The sequence below is a fragment of the Aquarana catesbeiana genome, linkage group LG01 (genome assembly GCF_042186555.1).
Source record: "Aquarana catesbeiana isolate 2022-GZ linkage group LG01, ASM4218655v1, whole genome shotgun sequence".
In the NCBI taxonomy this organism is placed as follows: Eukaryota; Metazoa; Chordata; class Amphibia; order Anura; family Ranidae; genus Aquarana; species Aquarana catesbeiana.
In genome coordinates this window covers 396,399,500-396,411,866 of record NC_133324.1, presented here as the reverse complement: position 1 = coordinate 396,411,866, position 12,367 = coordinate 396,399,500, and the positions used below count along the sequence as shown (strand labels likewise).

Sequence of the window (12,367 nt, the reverse complement as noted above, 5' to 3'; positions counted from 1 at the left end):
GTAGTAGCGCCGGCATATGAAAACAGTGTTCAAATCACACATGTGAGGTAGAGGTCGACCGATATATCGGCCGATATTTGGTGTTTTTTACTTAATTGGCATTGGCCGATTGTGCTGATAAAAAAGGCCGATATAACTTCAGCGCGACTTGCGAATGACTTCTGTAATAGAAGTCAATACAAGTTGCCTGTATTCTTCTGTGAAGCGACTTCTCCCCTCTCTGGGCAGCCTGCCAAATCTGATAAAAAGAACCTGAAGGATACAATGTTTACACTTATGAATGAACTGAACTGTGAACTGTGTGTAGAAGCTCTCCATTTAAAGACTTTAGGCCCCTTTCACACTTATACGACTTGTCCCACGATTTTGTACTGCAAAATCGTATGACAAGTCATTCTCCATGATTTTCAATGACTACCATTCATATTGGCACGACTTTAAGTCGTGCCGACTTGAAAGTAGTCCCTGCACTACTTTGGTCCAACTTCTATGCGAGTTGTACTCCATAGACCTCAATGTTAAACCCTCAAGTAGCATGCAAATCGTGCCTGAATAATATAGACACAATTTCAGTACGACTTTGTAAGCACAAGCCTGGCTTGCTGATCGGGAAAGGAAAACTTTTTTTCCTTTCGCGATGAGCGACAGGCAGTGCTGACAGCTGTCTGGTATGAATCCTGAGGGGGAACGCCGCGCCAAGTTTTAAATGAAAAAAACGGCGTGGGTTCCCCCCCAGGGTCATACCAGGCCCTTAGGTCTGGTATGGATCAAAGGGGAACCCCCTGCGCCGAAAAATCGGCGTGGGGGTCCCCCCAAAATCCATACCAGACCCTTATCCGAGCACGCAGCCCGGCCAGTCAGGAATGGGGACGAGCGAGCGCCCCCCCCCCCCCCTCCTGGACCGTACCAGGCCGCATGCCCTCAACATGAGGGGTGGGTGCTTTGGGGCATGGGGGGGCACCCTGCGGGGCCCCCCCACCCCAAAGCACCTTGTCCCCATGTTGATGAGGACAAGGGCCTCTTCCCGACAACCCTGGCCGTTGGTTGTCGGGGGGCTTATTGGAATCCCGGAGCCCCCTTTAATATGGGGGCCCCCAGATCCCGGCCCCCCCATCCTATGTGAATGAGTATGGGGTACATGGTACCCCTACCCATTCACCTAGGGAAAAAAGTGTCAATAAAAAACACAGTACAGAGGTTTTTAAAATAATTTATTAGGCAGCTCCGGGGTCTTCTTCCGACTTCGGGGGTCCTCTTCCGACTTCGGGGGTCTCTCTGGCGTCTCCTCCCGGTGTCCTGATCTTCTGCCGGCTCCTCCGCTATCTTCTGCAGCTCAATTGCTAGCGGTGGCCCGGACTTCTTCTTTTCTTCCAGAGATGTTGACACGACGCTCTCTCCAGCTGTAATGGTCTCTGAACGCTCCGCAATGGACTTATATAGGCGGTGACCCCGCCCCCTTATGAGGTCACTGTCCCGGGGCATGCTGGGACTGTGCCGTCATAAGGGGGCGTGGTCATCACCCTGTGACCACGCCTTCTAAAAGGTCACAGTCCCAGCAAGCCCAGGGACTGTGACGGCATAAGGGGGCGGGGTCACCGCCTATATAAGTCCGTTGTGGATCGTTCAGAGACCATTGCAGCTGGAGAGAGCGTCATGTCAACGTGTCTGGAAGAGAAGAGGCAAGAAGATGATCCAGAAGTCCGGGCCACCGCTGGCAAAAGAGCGGCAGAAGATAGCGGTGGAGCCGGCAGAAGATGCGGACACCGGAAGAAGACGCTGGAGAGACCCCCGAAGTCGGAAGAGGACCCCCGAAGTCGGAAGAAGACCCCCGAAGTCGGAAGAAGACCCCCGAAGTCGGAAGAAGACCCCGGAGCTGCCTAATAAATTACTTTAAAACCTGTGTACTGTGTTTTTTATTGACACTTTTTTCCCTAGGTGATTGGGTAGGGGTACTGTGTACCCCATACTCGTTCACATAGGGTGGGGGGCCGGGATCTGGGGGCCCCCTTATGGATTCCGATAAGCCCCCCGCCCGCAGACCCCGACAACCAACGGCCAGGGTTGTCGGGAAGAGGCCCTTGTCCTCATCAACATGGGGACAAGGTGCTTTGGGGTGGGGGGCCCCGCAGGGCGCCCCCATGCCCCAAAGCACCCACCCCCCCATGTTGAGGGCATGTGGCCTGGTATGGTCCAGGAGGGGGGGCCGCTCGCTCGTCCCCACCCCCATTCCTGACCGGCCGTGCTGCGTGCTCGGATAAGGGTCTGGTATGGATTTTGGGGGGACCCCCACGCCGATTTTTCAGCGTAGGGGGTTCCCCTTACAATCCATACCAGACCTAAGGGCCTGGTATGCCCCTGGGGGGGAACCCACGCCAGTTTTTGTTATTTAAAACTTGGCGTGGAGTTCCCCCTTATGATTCATACCAACTACTGTATGTTTTCATTTGTTAATGCCAAAAATGTGGGCTCCCAAATCGCTGTAAAATCGCGGCAAATCGCGGTAAAATCGAACCCCCAAACATTATATATATTTTTTTTAGCAGAGACCCTAGGGAATAAAATAGCGGTTGTTGCAATATTTTATGTCACATGGTATTTGCGCAGCAGTCTTTCAAACGCAATTTTATTTTAAAAAAATACACTAATAAATTAAAAAAAACAAAACTAAGCAGTAAAAAGTTAGCCCATTTTTTTTCATCCAAAAGTTTTGATTACCTGTTTTTGTGTATTTATTTTTAAGATATAGTTTTTTTTTATTTTTTTTTTTTTATCTAAATTCTACATACAAGTGAACTGATTGGAGGTTTGTTTTGTTTAATAAATGTTTAAATGTAAAACATTTTCTGTATCACTTAAGGTTGCTTTCACACTGGAGCAGGCATGCGTTGACGGTAAAACGCTGCTAGTTTTAGCGGCGCTTTTTACCGTCATTTTAGCGGCGCTATTCTGCTGCTAGCGGGGCGCTTATAACCCAGCTAGCAGCCGAGGAAGGGGTTAAATGCGCCCCTGAAGCGCTGCTGCCAAAACGCTTTGCAGGCGTTTTGGCAGCGATGCGCATTCATTTCAATGGGCAGGAGTGGTGGAGTAGCGGTATGCACCGCTCCAAAGATGCTGCTTGCAGGACTTTTTTTCTTTAACATCCTGCCAGCGCATTGCCTCAGTGTGAAAGCACTCGGGCTTTCACACTGAGACTGCAGGGGAGCCGTTTTACAGGCACTTTACAGGCGCTATTTTTAGCCCAAACGCGCCTAAAAAACGCCCCAGTATGAAAGGGGTCTAACTGTTAAATTTTATGAGATGAAGGAAAAAAAAAAAAAAAAAATCGGCCTAATATATCGGCCCAAAAAAAATCGGCATCACATATCGGCCATCGGCCACTGCGGTTTCTAAATATTGGCATAGGCATCGGCCAGAGAAAAACCCATATCGGTCGACCTCTAATGTGAGGTATCGCCGCGATCGGAAGAGCGAGAGAAATAATTCTAGCCCTAGACCTCCTCTGTAACTCAAAACATGCAACCTGTAGAATTTTTTTTTTTTTAGATTTATTTGAAGCGTGACATGTTGGGTATCAATTTACTCGTCATAAAATTATCATTCACAATATAGAAAACAATTGGGCTAACTTTGCTGTTGTCTTATCTTTTAATTCAAAAAAGTGTATTTTTTCCAAAAAAAAGTGCAATTGTAAGACCACTACGCAAACACGGCGTGACATAAAGTATTGCAACGACCGCTATTTTATTCTCTAGGGTGTTAGAAATAAAAACGTATAATGTTTGGGGGTTCGAAGTAATTTTCTAGCAAAAAAAACTTTTTTAACTTGTAAACAACACATCTAAAAAAGAGGCTCGGTCCTTAAGTGGTTAAAAAGGCAGCAAGTATACTCAATACATGTAAGCTCACGTATTATATTCTACCTTTTAACAGGTTTTAATACTTTTGTCAGGTTACTTGAAAATAAGCAGTTCAGGCTAAATAAGTATCACATAAAACACATCTAAAAACTGGCAGACATTTCCATGGACCTTAATTACAGCACCTAACACCGACTACCAGTCTTTTTGAAATCTAGCCAGATTCTCAGATGTCCAATTCAGATAAACAAGTAAACAACATGCTTGCAGTTTAGGGTAGCAGATTGTGCAATAATCTCACACTGGTCCACCAGCAGTGCACACCCCTAGTGTCATACCCCTACCCTCACTTTCTGTTCTCAAGTCCATCCTCAAGAACATGCAGATGAACCAAGATTCTTATATGTGCGGACACCTGCCAAACCTGACCAATTGTTAGGTCTTTAGGAACAATTCGGGGAAATTCTGCATTATTCAATTATCCCATCTAACTGTAGAAGGCAGGGATGCCACAATCATATGTTACAGTGGTCCAGACTAATTGGAATCAATCTGCAAGGGGCCCCATTATGTCTACTGATGCCAAGACTAATTCTGAAAAAAAGATAATAAACACTTTGGTAATTAACTTTATAGGGGTAATTGCAGCTTACAGTATTTTATCACAAAGAAAGGGCCAATAAAACATTTTCTGAAGAAATGAGCCGTAAAATTATGTAAAGAAGTGTTGTCTTTATCAACTGGAAAATAGCTGGGACATCATTTAGTTTAAATTCTTAGAGTCCAAAAAAGACTAGCTGACACATCTGATACGAGGGTTAATGTATATGGTCATTAGAGGTGTGCTTACACTGCATTAGCATTGACTTGTGTAGGGAATAGAAGTACAGCACAGAATGATCATTTTAACCACTTGCCTACTGGGCTCTTTTCAGTCCAATTTTCAGCTTTAAGTGCTATCGCACCATGAATGACAAGTGCACAGCCATGCAACACTGTACGTTTTTTTTTTAGACAGATAGAGCTTTATTTTGGTGGTATTTAATCACCACTGGAGTTCTTATTTTTTGCAAATAAGTAATTTTTCTTCTTCACGGATGTGCGCTGATGAGGCTGCGCTGTAAAGAGGGCACTGATATGCTGCACTAATTGGCACTGAGGGGGCTGCACTGATGATCAGTGCCCTGATTATCAGTGTAAATGTGTGCTGTCACAGGGTAGACGGTTATCAGCTTTCCTTTCCTCACACAGTGACAGCGCTGAGGAAAGGAAATGCCAATAACTGGCATTTATTTGCATGGGATTGGACACAGCTGATCACATGGTAAAGGGTCGCCGCTGTGATTGGCCCTTTACCTCAATCTGTGATCAGCTGTGTGCAACAAATCAACCAAAAACAGTTTTTCAAACTTGCATTTCAACACATCTAAAAATGCACAATTTCATGTCTTAAAGTGATATTAAAAGTTCCTTTTAAAAAATAAAACAAACATGTTATATGTTATAATTACCTTCTCTGTGCAATGGTTCTGAATAGAGCAGCCCCAATCCTCTTCTTCTGGGGTCCCCCGCCGCCGCTCCTCCTCCTTTTCGGCGAGTGCCCCCATTGGAAGCAGCTTTCGATGGGGGCACTCGCGCCGGCTCTTTCCCGCCTTGTCTGTGTCCATTGACAGACCAGGTGGCTCGGTCCTACCCTCCACTCTTCGTCACAGCATTTGATTGACAGCAGCGGGAGCCAATAGCTCCCCTACTACTGTATTAATCTGCCCAGAGAGGAAGGACAGAGCCGGGAGAGCCTTAGCTCTCATGCACAGCACTGGATCACGAATGGGCTCAGGTAAGTATAAAGGGGGCAGGGAGGATTTGGTTACACAGAAGGCTTTTTACCTTAATGCATAGAATGACCTTTACAAACCTTTATGCTTTAGAACCACTTTTAATCATTTGACACTGCATGTTTTTTTTTTTTTAAACATATCTGGTGGAAATAAGCCCTTGCTTCTACTGTACATTTCTACATAACCACCTTAGCTGACATTTGGCTGAAGGTATTCTTGGATCTGGTCCAAATCCAAGAGGCAACACAGGAGATATTACGCAGGCAACGGTTAAACCACGGTAAGTTTTTTTCGTTCAGCCCGCAAGGAGGTCTCTGTATTATCTGATTTTGGTATAGCGTTCTCCCACGCTAAGCTATTGTGTTCTGACAGGGGGACCGCCCCCCGCAAGAACAAACCAGTCAACGCTCATGTCCTCCTTTCCTCCTCGCACTTAAATAATCCTCCTCTGACCCCCCCCCCCCCCCCCCCCCCACTGCTGTAATCTTCTGGTGTGGCAGGGATTAATACCACTTAAGCTGGCCATAGACTGATCGAACCATGTATGGGGAGGCTGAATGTGCCCAAGTTGATCAATCAATATAACCAGCCTGCCGAATCGTACATGCGATTATTGCTAGGGGTTATTATAGCTGCTACCAATAATCACTGTCTTCTCTCAGCAGAGATGGCTTTCCCCCTCCTGGGAGAGAACACAACCTGTGGTTGCAGGAAAGAATTTCGCCCTGTCTATGGCCGGCCTAAAGGGCTGTTACAGACTTATCTACAGTGCCCGACTGCTAGCGGCCGAATACCGCGGTAAAACAGCGCTAAAAATAGCACCGTTTTACCGCCGACGCCCCCTACCACCCCAGTGTGAAAGCAGCCTTAATGGCATCCCGGTCTTAGTCCGTAGGGTTCAATATTGCGTTGGCCCACCCTTTGCAGTTATAACAGCTTCAACTCTTCTGAGAAGGCTGCCCACAAGATTTAGAAGTGTGTCTATGGGAATGTTTGACCATTCTTCCTGAAGCGAATTTGTGAGGTCAGGCACTGATGTTAGATGAGAAGGCCTGGCTCCCTGTCTCCGCTCAAATTCATCCCAAAGGTGTTCTATCGGGTTGAGATCAGGACTCTGTGCAGGCCAGTCAAGTTCCTCCACCCCAAACTCGCTCATCCAAGTCTTTATAGATCTTGCTTTGTGCACTGGTCGAAATCACTTGGTGGAGGGGGAATTATAGTGTGGGGATGTTATTCAGGAGTTGGGCTTGGCCTCTTAGTTCCAGTGAAGGGAACTCTTATAGCGTCAGCATACCAAGACATTTTGGGCAGTTTCATGCTCCCAACTTTGTGGGAACAGTTTGAGGTTGGCTCACCCTTTACAGCTATAACAGCTTCAGGACTCTGTGCAGGCCATTCAAGTTACTCCACCCCAAACTCGCTCATCCATGTCTTTATGGGCCTTGCTTTGTGCACTGGTGCTGTAAAGGGTGAGCCAACTCAATATTGAATCCTACGGACTAAAGGCCCGTACACACGGTCAGAAAATCGGAAGTAAATTTTCGCCTGATTAACGATCTGATGATTTTCTGATCGTTACTATAGTGCTTTCGGCAGCCGATTCTGAATTTTCAAACAACAAAAACTAGATGTGCAGGCTCTAAAATTTTTGTCGTATCTGAACACAACGTCCGATTTTCATTTAATTAGTACAGTTTTCGTCTGAAAAAAAATCCATATGCAAGTTAGGGACTAAAAAGAAAACCAAGTAGATATGGCGCTGTTCGGTTGTTATAATTGGTTTGGAATTAAAATGTATACGCTGCGCCTTTTAATAGGGGAAGAAATGGAGGTAGGAGAGGGGATAATATGTAATATTAGGTGTCCCCGGTGAGTGATAATTAGATGAATCTAACTCAAATGTATGTGCACAGTTGGTTAAAATGTTTAATAAAAAACTGAGTATGTGTTCACTGAGAAGTGTCTTCAGTGTGAATAATCCCTTGAATTTGAATGTGGGTAAGCTGGTGGTCCGTGAACCTAACCCAATATTAAATGCAACGTGTCATAACCAACAAACAAAATTTAAATACTATGATGTGCAAACAATAAATAGTGCCTCTAACGTGCTATAAATACCAAATTAATAACCATAGTATGAAACAAAAATATAATGTTCATATAAAAGTCCTGGTGTACACAAACAACTACTGTATGACAAAATGAAGTTCTAAAGTGCTCTTGTGCCAGTGAAGGACTCCTTTAGATACTCTGGTGTACTTTCGGTGAAACAACACTCTGCGTGCCTTATTCGTGCTCTTATTATGATTGCACTCACCAGATCCTTCACCCCCTCCTGGGGTCATACACTTCCACAGTATATGCCACTGTGTAGCAATGTGGGAAAAACACCGTCCTTAGGGCTCTTTCACACGGGGCGGATCAGTGATGATCCGCCCCGTGAACACCCGCTTGCTCAGCGGGGATCGCTCCGCCGAACCCCGCTGAGCAGGAAGATGACAGGTCCATCGCTGCACACTGTGCAGCGACGGACCTGTCAGAGCGCCGCTCTCCCCTATGGGGGATCGGATGATGGTGGACCGTAGTGTCCGTCGTCACCCGATCCGATAACGGATGGAAAAGTAGGGTTTTCCTCCGTTATACGGATCGGATGTCAGCGGACATGTCACCGCTGACATCCGACGCTCCACAGGGATACATGTATGTCCATTTTTCATCCAAAAACGGAAGGATGAAAAACGGACATACGGACTCCCCGTGTGAAAGAGCCCTTAATGTTGACTATGAGGAGATTCCATTATGAAAGAAAGAGAGAGGGAGCCCCAATAGCGTAATACGAGAATATGGAATTGCCATAGCTGATGGTAGATTGGGTCATTTCTGTAGTGTTCTCATAGTAGCGAGCACTGGTTGTTATTATTATATTGTTATACACTAATTTCTTTTCACCAGAAAGCCTGTGACCGCCCTTACTCAGGGGGGTCAAAACAGGCTTAGTAGAAGTGGACCATCAAGGGAATACTCCAGGACACACTGCTAAAGAAGAGACATCAACCTCCTGCATGGACGACCAGCTGGCGGAGTGCTTCACAAGGTGCTGTCCCAGGATCGCTTTTCATAGAGCAGTCAGGTAGTGCTTCCACAACTGGAAGGTGCTGCGTCCACTGGGACTAGTCACATGTGTGACTGAACGCTGATCTACTAAATCCAGGGCGTACAGGGCTGTGGGCCCAAAAATAAACTTCAGCCCCAGTAGACGCTCATTGGAAACTTCTCTCTCTCTCTCTCAGGAGAAACTGCTATCCAAAAGTTAGGGACTAGACTTGTGCATGATGGAAAATGTACTTTTTATTTTGTTTTCTTTCGTAAAATATATAATTTCGTTCTGTTATATTATGCTAACTCGTTTTCAGATAATTTCTTATTTCTGTTGAGTAAAGATATTGATTCATATTATTGTTTAGCTTAAGGATAATTTGTTATGGGCTTACTCCATGCCAGTAATCCAGCCCCCAACACAAAAAGAATCAACTGATTGGACTAGAAAACTAACTCGGATGGATCAATTCCTTTCTACTTGCTCACTAAGAAAAATAAAAACGAAATGATACAACTGAATTCAGATCATTCGTTATGCCATTACAAGTCGACCTGCTGTTTCATTAAACCTTTAACAGATCATGCCAAATTCATTCGTTATAATTTCTTTCGTATTAGTTGAAATGTGTTACTTTTTTCTTTGGATGTACAGATTCATCCGAATGATGCAAAATTCGTCCGAATTTCGCTTCCTTAAGAAACTAATTGCACGTGTCTATTAGGGACCTTAGATTGTAAGCTCCTTGAAGGCAGGGACTGATGTGAACGTACAATATGTGTGTAAAGTAGGGTTCAAACCATTATTGGTACAGCTGATAGTCACTTTTTTTGAAGTATCGGTCACAAAACTTACCAATGTTGATTCAAGGGGTTGTACCGGGGTGATCCCTGCAGCTGTAGGCATCACCGACGGTTCCGTTCTTTAGAGCGGACGGTCAGCCTCCTTTTAACAATTGATGCGACTCAGCTGATATTACAAGCAGTGGGAGGGGATGCCCCCCTCCAGCCAAACCGCCCAGGTCTCCCGTCCCACCGGGAGGACCGAGTGACCAGCCGGCACGTCCACCAGCTGCCCGAAGACCCAAACAAAGCCAGATCGGCTTTATTTGGGTCTCGTATCTAGTAATCCGGATGTCATGACATCACTTCCGGATCACTGCCATCCTAAAGGCACCAGTTTTAAAAAAAAGAAAAGAAAAGTATTAAAAAACGCTGATCTTGACGTTTTGAATACTTTCAAGTGCAGAGGAGGGGTTTGGGGTCTTATAGACCCCGGATCCCTCCATAAAGAGGACCTGTCACTGCCTATTACTGTCACAAGGGATGCTTTCATTCCTTGTGGCAGCAATAAAAGCGATTTTTTTTATATACATTGTCCATTTAACCACTTGCCACCCGCCCACCGTCGGCAGTGCAGCTCTCGTTCTGGGTGGACGTCATACACCCAGTGTCCAGAACAAGCACGCATCGTGGCGATTACAGCCGCGTTGCTAGGACACAGCGTGACCCCGTTCTCTGTAAAGAGCCGCTGCCCTTTAACAAGGTGATCGGCTGTGTCCAATCACAGCTGGTCACGTGTAAACATGGAGATGCCAGTAATCGGCTCCCCTCGCCTCACACTGACAGTGTGAGGAGAGGCGAGCCGATCAGCGGCATCTCCTCACAGAGGACATCTAGGCATGTAATCAGGGCACTAATCATCAGTGCCCTGATTACAATCAAGCGCCCACTAGTGCCAGCAGCGAGTGCTCACCAGTGCCATCAATCAGTACCGGCCCATCAGTGCCGCCCATCTGTGTCACCTATCTGTGCCCATAAGTGTGGTATATTCGTTCCTCCTCATCAGTGCCACCTAATCAGTGCCACCTCATCAGCGCCCATCAGTGAAGGAGAAAAATTACTTATTTACAAAACTTACTGACAGAAACTAAGAAAAACTTTTATTTTTTTCAAAATTTTGAGTCTTTTTTTTTTTTAGGAAAAAATAAAAAACCTAGAAGGGATTAAATACCTCCAAAAGAAAGCTCTATTTGTGTGAAGAAAATTATAAAAATTTCACATGGTTACAGTGTAGCATGACCACGCCATTGTCATCCAAAGAGTGACAGTGCTGAAAGCTGAAAAATGGCCTGGGCAGGAAGGGGATGTAAGTGCCCTGTGTTGAAGCAGTAAAAAAAAAAAAAAAAATATATATATATATATATATATATATATATATATATATATATATATATATATATATATATAAAAAAGGAAAATAAATTAGAAAAAAAAAAAATTTTAAAACTCCCCCGTCCCTGCGCAACAGAGAAAACGCATACATAAGTCTGGCCCGCAAATGTAAATGGTGTTCAAATCACACATGTGAGGTATTGCTGCGATCATCAGAGTGAGAGCAATAATTCTAGCAAGAAAAATGCATAGGAGGGTTTTGGAGGACTTATAGACCCCGGATCCCTCCATAAAGAGCTGTCACTGCCCATTACTGTCACAAGGGATGTTTACATTCCTTGTGACAGTAATGGAAGTGAAAAAAGAAATAAATTAAAAAAAAAAATAAAAAAAAAAAATAATATATATATATATATATATATATATATATATATATATATATATATATATATATATAATTTATTTATTTTTTTAAAGGGACAGTAATAATAAAGTTTAAATCTACAGAATATCGTCACCTGATATTGGCTATTGGCCTGAAAGGCAGCCGAATGATCAATATCGGCCCTGAAAAAAAATGATATTGGTCGATCCCTAATGTAAAGTGCTGTGTAAATGGACTATATACGGTAAGTAGCTGTAATAAATAAAAGTGTGCCTGTCCTCACACTGAGCTAGGATTTCTTTTCCCAGACAAGCATGTAAAGGTCATTGAGTGGAAGACTGAGAGGAGTTCATTAGCAGTCACCCTAAGGAGGAGGAGGAGGACTGGGAACCTGAAGACTATTCCCTCCAGCCTCGTCCCCTGTCAGGTCCCGTCACCCGGGATGACAGCACGGAAAGTTTCCCAGCTGACAGCTGTGGTCAGGAGGCGCCCTGCCCACCCCGCCCAGTGACGTCACGCAGCCACTCACATATTGGGGTTCCTGCGGAAAGCTCCAGTGATGTCCTTTACTACCCGCTGTACCAGCACCTCCACCTCCTCCTTCCACTCCGCCATCTCCGAGCCTGCGGGCGGAGACACATCAGCTTCCGGGTCAGCCTTCCGCTCCGCCTGCGCTGCTGCCGCTCATTAACCATTCCCGTAGTGTGTGTGTGTGTATATATGGATGATGAGAAAGGCTGGCTTCAGGAATGTCAACAGAGTCATGTCAGCATGGCAGAGCCTGTATACAATGTGTGATTGTATGATGGGGGTGTGAGGGCTAGCATTTCTAATACACGTGTATCTGTTGTAGCACCATTTCATGCTAAAAAAAAAAAAAAACATACAATTTCTCTACAAGGCATATTATAATTAAATGTCATTAAAAATGAGCTTTCGTTTTCGATCTTTCGTTTTCTGTAACATACAACGTAGCCGATCAGACATCATTTTGGCCTAGGACAGGATTTATTAAC

The 12,367-nt window shown here is 45.0% G+C and overlaps 1 protein-coding gene across 1 annotated transcript in view; it reads right to left on the bottom strand.

Moving 5' to 3' along the window:
* The window catches only part of PTAR1 (protein prenyltransferase alpha subunit repeat containing 1), a 58,529-nt gene extending 46,494 nt beyond the window's left edge, over nucleotides 1-12,035 (bottom strand). The window contains exon 1 of the mRNA XM_073634604.1: nucleotides 11,881-12,035. Coding sequence (XP_073490705.1) covers nucleotides 11,881-11,966 — 86 coding nt within the window. The 5' untranslated portion in view covers nucleotides 11,967-12,035. The remainder of the gene's footprint in view (nucleotides 1-11,880) is intronic.
* Between the last annotated feature and the right edge of the window lie 332 nt (nucleotides 12,036-12,367).